This window comes from Myotis davidii, unplaced genomic scaffold (genome assembly GCF_000327345.1).
Source record: "Myotis davidii unplaced genomic scaffold, ASM32734v1 scaffold930, whole genome shotgun sequence".
In the NCBI taxonomy this organism is placed as follows: Eukaryota; Metazoa; Chordata; class Mammalia; order Chiroptera; family Vespertilionidae; genus Myotis; species Myotis davidii.
In genome coordinates, this window is record NW_006282518.1 from 1,025,400 (window position 1) to 1,036,176 (window position 10,777).

The window sequence follows — 10,777 nt, forward strand, 5'->3', positions numbered from 1 at the left end:
CCTCTAGTGTGTGTGTGTGTGTGTGTGTGTGTGTGTGTGTGTGTGTGTGTATCAATCAAGTATTATCAAAATATAGTGTTTTCTGTCTCTTTTTATTTTAAGGTCACCTGTAGATTTGTCTGCTGTGTGATAAATTATATCTTTCACAGTTAAAGTGATTAAAAAATTGTGGCCCCTTTTTCTTGAACAGTAGCTAAATTTCAGTCAGAGAGTTATTGTTACTCTGTTAGCCTTGTAAGAGGTGAGTGAATAATTCCATGGGATACATTCCAAGAAATACCCTTGTATGACATTTTTAGGAGTAATATAAAAGTTCCTTGTCTTATCATTATGAAAAGATAATAACTACCCCCAAAATACTATAAATTGTTCAACATTTAAACATTTTTCATTAAAGACATCAGGGTAACAAGGAAAATCAAAGTTGAAAAAAAGAGATTTTAGACTATTGTATTTACCCTAAGATTTGGAGAAAAAACTCAAATATTGAGAAAGTTATAATATTGCTTTTTTTAATAACACAAACATTTTAGACACTATCAGTACTATCAATTTTTAAAGTTTAACATATGTACAAACACACATAGTAAAAGAATTGAAAGTCTGGTTTTTCTTTGAAATAGTAAATGAGGATTTAATCTCACTTGGACTTGAAATTTAAGAAGGAATGAACTGGTACAGCATGGATCAAAGTTCAGGAGAGTAAAAGTCTGAAGAGCTTGGTCATAAGCATGAAAGGGACAGCAACAATGCAAGGGTTTAGCCAAAGTCAGTGTTAGCATAGTTGAGATCATTTGTATCTAATGTAAGATTTTGGATAATACTTCTGTCTTGTTTTTTCATCCCTCATTAAATATAGGAGGATTTTATAGATTTCAATTAATTTTTCAAGTGAAAAATAACCTTTACAAATAGCATATATAACCAAGTCAGATATTTGAAGATTAAATTAACCTATTTCATTTGTAAAATATTGAATACATAAAATAGTTATTTAATTTAGGTTTGATGAGAGGTTTTTTTGGAGGCAGAAAAGGAATTGAGTTAGTAAAATTACCTATGGTTTACATGTGAGCATTAAAAATCATAGATAATTATGAATTGTAAATGTGGACTAAAGTTATTATATGTGTTGCAGTAGTTTATATGCATCGGATTAGAAAATTACTTAGAAACATTTCAATGTTATTAAATAAGATGTGTATACTTTAAAAAAGAATTTTCTGTCTTCATTTTAATGTAAAAAAGATGTAAAAAAATTTTCTGTATATATATATTTTTTTTATTGCTTAAAGTATTATAAAGAGTATTACATATGTCTCCTTTTTTTTTCTCCCCTCAACCTTCCCTGGCCTCCTTTACCCCCCAGTGTCTTGTGTCCATTGGTTATGCTTATATGCATGCATACAAGCCCTTCGGTTGATCTCTGTATATATTTTAATTTATAGTATTCAAAATGTCTAAAATATACCTTTAGTTTAATGGAATGTAACAGATAAGAGTGGAATTCTAATCACTAAAATGTCAAATTTTAGAATTAAATGGACAGATTTATCACTATAGATATTTAAAGCATAGTTATATAGTATCGGCTTCAAACCTTTGTATATAATATCCTAAACAAGAGTGTTACCTTTTTAGGATGAAAAAGCAGAAGGATTCATCAGTCTGCCTGAATTTAAAATTGATAGAGCCAGTGAATGTCGCAAGAAATAGTAAGTTCATTTCATTTTGGGAGAAGGAGAAAAGGGAAAGCTTTTTAAACTTTTTCTAGCTTTTAAATTATAGGCTGCTTGTCTAATGCTTTCAAATTGAGGTAATAAGAAAGCATTTGTGGGCAGAAAATTGGATTTTTTACTGATTTCTGTCATCATGGCAGAAGCATTATATATGTGAGCTCAGGTTAGATTGTTGAGGTAATTTTACCCATTAAAATGATTATGTTCTAATCTATTTCTCAATTTGAAATAAAATAAATGTACTTTATTTTCTTTCACAGTGCATTCAAAGCCTGTCATCCTAAAATCAAAAGCTTTTATTTTGCTGCTGAGCATCTTGATGATATGAACAGGTAAAGTGTACTTAAATTTCAAAATAATTACGAAGTTAGTAAGGCTTAGAATTCTAAGTTTTCAACATTAATATTTAGATAATGTCACTGAAGTTTCTAGATCAACCAAATTTAAAATAAAATGTAGCAACCTAATAAAGGACAGCATTAAAAAGTCAAAGTAAAATCATTGACTGTCAAGTTTACCAAAAATATGCCAGAATCCATCTATAGGCAAAAAAAAAAAAAACAAACAAACAAAAACAAAACACCACTAATAAGATTTTTTAAATTTTATTATTTTTTATTGTTGTTACTCCTCACCCGAGGACATTTTTCCCATTGATTTTCAGAGAGAGTAGAAGGGAGGGGGAGAGACAGAGAAAAACACCCATGTGAGAGAGATACATCAATTAGTTGCCTACTACGGCCAGGGATGGAACCCGCAACCAAGGTATATGCTCTTGACCAGAATCAAACCTGCGACCTTTCAGTCTGCGGGCTGATGGTCCATCCTCTGAGCCAAACAGGCGAGGGCAGAAAATATTTGTTAAAGTCCATTTCAAGAATAGGTCTTCAAATTTACTCCTAGGTGGGCGGAAAAAGATATCCACACACACAAAAAAGCTGACTTTCCTAGGTTTGAGTGTTTATGACAGAATATCTATCTCAATAATTAATGCTTAAGCAAAGTTTGTATTTCTTTCTGACACCTTTCTTCTACCACTGGACAGGATTATACAGCCAGATGATTAAATGGCTACATGGTTATTTGATGGCTCTGAGAAAAAAATCTCTATATATTTTTTTCCATCATTTACAACATTCCGCTTTGTGTTTCTACTCTATGAAATTCTTTTATGAATTTGATCCTTTCACCTCTCCCTTTTCTAGATATATAAAAATTGGATTGAAGATGGCAATATTTCCCCCTCTAGGTCTTCAACAGGTAGAACATATTATATATATGCAGACAGTTAAGGTGGTTATATAAAGTGGTCAAGAGCATAGACTTTGGAACCAAACTGTCCAAAGCTCAGCTCTCCTACTTACTATTCTGTGACCTTGGACATAGAACTTAACCTCTCTATGCCAGGTATTAACCCTTTTTAAAAATGGAGATAATAACCATTTTCACCAATAAGACTTTTACGAGGAGCAAATAATCATACATAAAGGCCTACTAAATTTTAAGTGCTATAAAATATTCACTCACAATATAGATTCCTTTTATATACTTTGGGCTTTTGCCCCATTTACCTTTCTTTGTGTGTCTCTAAAAACTTGGTATCCAAATATTTTAACCACAAAATTGTGCAGTTTAAAAAATGTGCTTGAACACACTAAATGAACACTTAATGTGCTTTTTTATTTATCTGTCCATTTTCCTGTTTTGGAGAGTATAATTTAGAGTCTTATTAATCTTGTTCTTTGACACTGGAAGTACAGGCATGGTTTTTCCAAAGCAAGGGTATGAATACAAGGAAATGGCAAAGAAAGGTATTGGAGATGGTTGATAAAATCTTTCATTATTGATAAGTGAACTGAGCCTTTCATGTAGTTTCCATAATGTTCTCTTAATTAATACGTTATCCTTCCTGAAATCTCAAGTTAGGCAACCAGAATTTTAGAGAACGTTTTCTCCTTGTTTTCAAAAAAAAAAAAATGTTTATTCACATCATTGATGTTTCTATCTCTCTCCTTCTCCCTTCCTCTCTCTGAAATCAATAAAAACATTTTTAAAAAAGAAATGAGTATTGAAGCATTACAAAAGTATTTCCATTTTGTGTGAAGTTTGTGGGGGAAAAAAGCAAACATCTTGTTACTCAAGTGTTCTGAGACTTAGTTACTGAATTCATTTGGCTTATATATTTCTCATGTCAGCACATATGTCCTTGTACTTGTGAGGACTCACTAACTTCTATTTGGTTATTATTTCTACATTTTTTAAAAAATATATTTTATTGATTTTTTACAGAGAGGAAGGGAGAGAGATAGAGAGTTAGAAACATCGATGAGAGAGAAACATCGATCAGCTGCCTCTTGCACATCTCCTACTGGGGATGTGCCCGCAACCAAGGTACATGCCCTTGACCGGAATTGAACCTGGGACCTTTCAGTCCGCAGGTCGACGCTCTATCCACTGAGCCAAACCGGTTTCGGCTATTTCTACATTTTTCCCATGGTTCTTACTCTTTTTTTCTCTCTAGACACATTATTCTCTGTCAGCTATTGACAACCTCATTGGATTATTCACTGTAGATGCAATATCCCCTTACCTATATCTTTGTATATTTTAGCACTGATGATATGGTAAGGTACTGAACTTAGATATGATATTAAAGAACTTCCCCATCAATGTGTTTGAAAATATTCTAAATTCAGTACTTGAACCCCTGACCACCTTATTTTAAAACAACAGCCTCCCCCATCCCTGGCATTTTGACATTCTAATTTTTTAGCTTGTGTTTTTTTAATACACTTGCTACTACTTGACATATGTTTATTTGTATACCTGAGTATTGTCTTTCTCCTAAGATATAAACATGAAGGCAAACGCTTTGTTTTGTTTATCTATTTTCTTAGTGCCTCGAATAGTATCTGGCACACATAGGCTCAGAATAAACATTTCTTGACTTATTTAATGCATATATATCTGTTGTTCATAAGAGCCTGTAAATAGAAAATCCTAATTGTAACACATATATAAGTTAGATGCTTCTAGATGAGATCTTAAGGACAAGTTTATCTAAGATTGTACCAACATTTGTGTATTGCTCAGCTTATTGGGACCTAAGTTCATCTACATACTTTCTAAATAGTGTTTATTATGACCAGCAATTTTATTTGTAAAAGTAGTTTAATTTTTCAATTGTTTTATGAAATGTAGCAATTCTGGAGCTCATTGAAGGCAAAACTATGTCTTATTCATATTTGTACCCCCATAACTCATTATGCAGCATATAGCAGATACTTAATAAATGTAGAACTGAATAATTAAGGAATCCTCTTTTTTGTTTCCTGATTCATTTTATAAAGACCTATTGTTCTTTAGACTTCTGATAAAATGACATTTCAGTGATATTTTTAAAAGTAGTAAATATGAGGTACTAAATTAAAATTTAATAACAAATAGTCCTCTAGTGATATAATCTTCATTTTCACCCAAAAAGACCCACAGCAATTTTTCCTAAGAGTGCTAAGATTTGCCTTGTAGTACAAATTCAAACCCTTCAAATGACCTATAGACTGGATTTATTTTTGACCTTTTACTAATGATTACATCATTTTTAAAAGGTTACTTGTCGTGATGTTAACTTTTTGACTTATAGTTTATAATTTTCTGAAGTATGATGTGTGTATACCATGCTGTTGAATTCATTTGATCAATCTTTATTTTATTCTATTTTGCTCAAATCCCTTATTAACTTTCCAAACATACTTGAGGTGATAATTACATTGTAGGTTTTGTCAAAATAAAGTTGGACTTTAAGTGACTTATTCATAAAATTAAAACTTAAATTGCCATGGATGTGATTTTGTCTATTAAGAACACAACATTCCTCCCTTTTCAAGGTATTCTAAGTATCTGATGCACATTTAACACCATTTAGTATAAATGATGTATTATATGAGTCACTTTAAAGAATGTCATCTTCCACTTAACAGTGGAGATAACCTGCTAGGAGAAAAAGTTCTCAAGCACAACTTTTTCTTAGAAATGTATTTCAGATTATTCCACAATTGAATGATGTTAGCCATACTAGTGATTCCAAACTTACTCAAGCTAATTTGCAAGGTGGATTCTTACTTAATTTCTGATTTTGGAAAGTATATGGACCATAGCTCATAATAACCAATGGGGAATTGTCAGATCAGCTTAAAGATTTTGTGATTTGCTAATCGGATACAGTGTAAACAGTTGGAATAATGAACACAGGAAGAGGTCTGGTGGAACAAAAGATGGAAGTTGAAACAGTGATTTATTTCAGGCAGTCCCCTACGTTGGCAACAGCAGCACTACTGAAAGAGAAAAGAACTAAGATTTATTTTGTTAGTGTTGTTATTGATTTCAGAGAGAGAAAGGGGAAAGGAGAGATAGAAACATCAATGATGAGAGAGAATCATCGATTGGCTGCCTCCTGCACACCCACTTCTGGAGACTGGGCACAACCTAGGCATGTGCCTTGACCGTGACCTGGTTTATGGGTTGACACCCAACCACTGAGACACACCATTTGGGGAGAACTAAGATTTGTTTTTAAGTTACTATTGTTCATGGAAATAAATTTTCAGGATCTAAGCAGAGGTTAAATTTGTATAGGCTCATTTTGTCTTTGGAAAACCTAATACCCTTGTACTTCAAGACAAATGTCTGAAGTATTCCCAAGATGTGTTTCCGTTTAGATCATTAAACTTAAAAGAGCTTCATCAACACTAAGTAATTCATAGTGAAATTTATTTTGATGGTCAAGGTCCACAATTATTTCCTTATTAGGACAATTTATATCTGATATTGTTTAAGTGTCTCTAAAGGAGCATTTCTTCCAAAGAAAAAAAACAGAATTAGTTGGAATGCTTCTACATTGGAATAACAGAGTTAATAGGGTTTTGTTCATCTCAAAATCCTTTACATTGCAGACATTAATAGGTTTTCCCAAGACTTTTTTATTAAAATAGCACCTTTGGTGTGGGAGCAATTTGCACTACAGCAAATTATAACTATTTGAAGTCTCCATGTGTCAAGAGTAGCAAAGAACGCATCTTTTATGTAAGATTATTCCATATATTCTTAGGCATCTTAAAATAAATATTTCTAAGAAACATAAGAAATTAAGTCACAATACTTTTGGTTTTAATATTTTTTTCAGATGGCTTAACAGAATCAATATGCTGACTGCAGGATATGCAGAAAGAGAGAGGATTAAGCAAGAACAAGGTAAAGGAATACTTTTTCTTCCATTGTTGTTGTTGGTTTTTTTGTTTGTTTGTTTGTTTTGTTTTTGCTGTTATTCTGTAGTGATTCACTGCTATCATTTAAAAGAAAATGCATATGTTAGTTTTTTGTTATTTCTCTTCTGAGTACTTGGAATCCAAACCATAGCCTCGTATAGGTAAGTTTAATAAGTTAAACAGATAGGGAATAAACACTAAAATTTTTGGAGCAGCAAATATGAACTTCTATTCTGTTTGTTACCAACTCCCTCAGTCTACTTCCCATGAAAGAATAAAAATTAAAATGTCTGTAATTGATTCTGTATATTGACCTAATTCTAACTCCTTAGTTGTTTTTTTTTTCTAATAGTCACATAGACATTTAAGTGACTTTTTATGCTAAGAGCTCAGACGAATCATCTCTTCTTCTATAAATTATCACATTTGGTTATGTTCTTCAGTTCTGTTACTGTGTAACTCTATGATTTTTATGGAATTTGCCTTGGTAATGACCTCAGATTTATGAACCACAATGTCATTATCCAGAACTGAAATCTTAACGAAAGCTGTGGTCACCACTCTGAAGTGGCATCACATTTCCCAAAGAGTATTTGCTGTATATCGCTTGGAAGCTTAGTTTTTTGAAAATTCTGAGACATCCTAAAGTTGAAAGAATTCCACAGACTGATGCATATACAAACATAGTTCTAGTTGTGTGTTCAGTGGGTATAGCCTGTTTGTTGATGTGGAGATTCTAAAAGCCTTTTATTTCCTCTCAGAGTAAAAACCACAGCCAAAACTTTTCAAAACACCTGAAAACTAAAGGTTAGAGAGATCTAAGAGAGATAATCAGATTCTTAAACTTATCTGTTAACAAACGTTTAGAGCAGAAGTCAGCAAACTTTCTGTAAAGGGTGAAATAGTAAATATTTTAGGCTTTGCAGGCCATAAAGATTCTGTCACAACTACTCAACTCTGGTGTTGCAGTACGAAAGCAGCTGTAAGCATGTGCAGGGGCATGGCTGTGCTCCAATCAAGTTTTATTTGTTGACGCTAGGATTGAATTTCACATCATTTTTTTACCTTTTGAAAGATATTCTTCTTTTGCTGTTTTTGAACCATTTAAAAATGTAAAACCCATTCTTATTTCACAGGCCCCTATAAAAACACGCAGAGCTCCTCATTGGCCTCCAGGCCGTAGTTTACCAACCCCTGGTTTAGAGCCACGGGGTGAGAGAAGGGGGTGGGTAAAGAGGTGTAGGGTAAGAAGATAGGGCAGGAAATTTAGAAGAAATAGCAACACATGGTTCCTGCCAATGGGAATTTATCATCTTGTTGAGGATCTCAAAAATACACACTTGAAATTACTTAAGAAAAATTAAACAGCAATATAAAGTAAATCAGTGCTAATTTTTGCATAATATACGACTGATTAAAATTGCTAAGGAGGTGCAAAAAATTTTAAAGCCTGAGAAGGGGATAAGATCAATGAAGAAATACTTGCTGGAGAAAGTGATCAGAAAGTCGGTGGTGGAGAAGGAGAGAAGATATTTTTATTCAATATTAAGTGTTTCTGTGTAAGGCCTCCCACTAGGTAGCACTCTTATTATATCAAGGTGAAATAGGCACTCATCATGCCTGAAATTACATTGAATTCTAGTAGAAAGGACATTCTTCATACAATACAGAAAATAAAATGTAATCAAGTTTCATGGTTATGACACTGGAGAGACCCCTTCCAGATGGGGAGCAGGGGGGAAATGCTTTCTGTTGGCTCTATTATCTAAACTGGTTCTCTCAGGATGAGAAAAATGTAGAGTCAAGGAAATAACAAAATAAAACATCCCTGCAGTGGAATCAGCATATATACTTCAACAAATAATGTGGAAGCTATCTTCATCAAATCAGTGTGCACAGGCAAACCCCAGCCAGGATAAAGAATGCCAGGCCAGTTATTGAGCCACACTTCTTCACTGTTAAAAGTTTATTCAATACAGACAGCAGTACAGTGATATCCTAGAGGGGTTGGTGGGAGATAGAAGAGAATATAGGTGGGATAAATGGAGATGGAAGAAGACTTGACTAAGGGTGATGAACATACAATAAAAGACACAGAGGATGTATTATAAAATTGTATACCTGAATCCTATATAATTTTATATTAACCAATGTCACCCCAATAAATACAATATTTTTTTAATTTAAAAAAGTATTCCTCAACTTTCATGCTTCAACTTCATTTATAGACTTAAAATTGTTGTGAGAGTGCTAAAAAATATAAACATTTCTTTTCAAATTTATTTAAGTGGCATAAAACTGTTCTCTAAAGATGCATATAGATTTATTTCTGATCTTTTTAAGATGGAAGAATTAGAAGTTAGGGAAATGTACTGATAGTAAAATGAATCTTTGAAACAAGTCAATTTGTGTGAATATAGACGATTGGATTTTCAGGCTTAACTTCTGTATGTTATTACTGGGCATTATTTTAAAGCTGAGCATGGTCTTGATTTTGGTGAATTTTTTTGTAATGGTATTATATGATCAAATTTCATTATGGATTAAAGAACTGGTAAGTCATATTACACATACAGGCTCAAAAAAGTTTTAATTTCAGGGATTCATGCTGTCCTGGTCTCTCATGTGAGTATATATTTTAGTGCCCACTGGAGTATGGTAGACAATAATATGCAGAAGCTAAGAGTTACAATTCAAGTCTGTCTTGGTAATGCAGTGCAAGTGGAATCTGAAATCATCTGGATTTCCACCTAGAGTGTACCTTCCTCAGGCACTCTAACATAACTCAGAAACATAGACCTTCTACCTCTGCATGAGTAGTATTCTATATAGAAAACTACTGAATGCATGTGTCTACTCCACACTTCTGTACAGTTATTTGGCATCTCCTGAGTGCCATTCGCAGTACCAAATTAAACTTCATACAAAATATAGCTGTTGAGGATTGAGAATATTTCACAATGATGCAATGGAATAACTGCCAAACACCGTATCTGCTTAAATACCCAGTGCACTTAGACATGACTCTTTCATTGACTGAAATACAAGTCTAGTGAATTACTGTCTTTAGCTACAGATGTGTAAAGATGTGAGGTTCTCTTTAATTATTTGTCATTGTACTTAGAGAAAACAGGGTTACACTAAATTCTGCCAAGATCACAATTTGGCAAATTACCTGCTAATCATTTGTCTATATTTTTCCAGCTTCAAGTTAGACATTCATAACACATTCTTTTCAATTGCATATTAGGTCTTTTCAGAGCTTTAATTACATAAAAATGAATGTAATATATTGTATTTCTTTGATAGTTCTAGATGAAAAAGTCAAATTTTTTTTCAAATTAGCCTTTTCTATCAGCATGAGAATGTAGAAATTTTCCCGTTCTAGTGATGGCACTGTTTATTCATTATTACTTACTTATAAAATTGAATTCACTGAAAGAGACATTAAAGTATCCATCTATTTTCTGCTAAGTAAAGAGCTCAAAAAAATAATTAATTTGCTCTTAGAATGAAAATAAGACTAATTTCAGTCTCTGAGCAACAGTGTGCCTGTAATTTTCCACAAAACCCAAATAAAGCCTAACTAAAACTTCTATGTAGCCTGATCTCTGGCACTGATCTCTCAAAGTCATACAGCTTAGTATAAGAAATGAAGTTAATTTGCAAAGTTGTATTTCAGTCTTTTCTTAGGCAACCCAAGAAAACTTTAGATTGATGGTGCTTTTTAGTAAACCAAGAATTACATCAAATAGTGGACTAAAGTTCTTCCTA

At 32.8% G+C, this 10,777-nt stretch overlaps 1 protein-coding gene across 6 annotated transcripts in view; it reads left to right on the forward strand.

The window, feature by feature from the left end:
* Positions 1–10,777, forward strand: part of CNKSR2 (connector enhancer of kinase suppressor of Ras 2) — a 246,582-nt gene that overhangs the window by 185,282 nt on the left and 50,523 nt on the right. For all 6 annotated transcript variants that reach the window (XM_006752987.2, XM_006752988.2, XM_006752989.2 and 3 more), the window contains 3 exons: positions 1,642–1,715; positions 2,000–2,071; positions 6,922–6,989. In XM_006752987.2, coding sequence (XP_006753050.1) covers positions 1,642–1,715; positions 2,000–2,071; positions 6,922–6,989 — 214 coding nt within the window. The remainder of the gene's footprint in view (positions 1–1,641; positions 1,716–1,999; positions 2,072–6,921; positions 6,990–10,777) is intronic.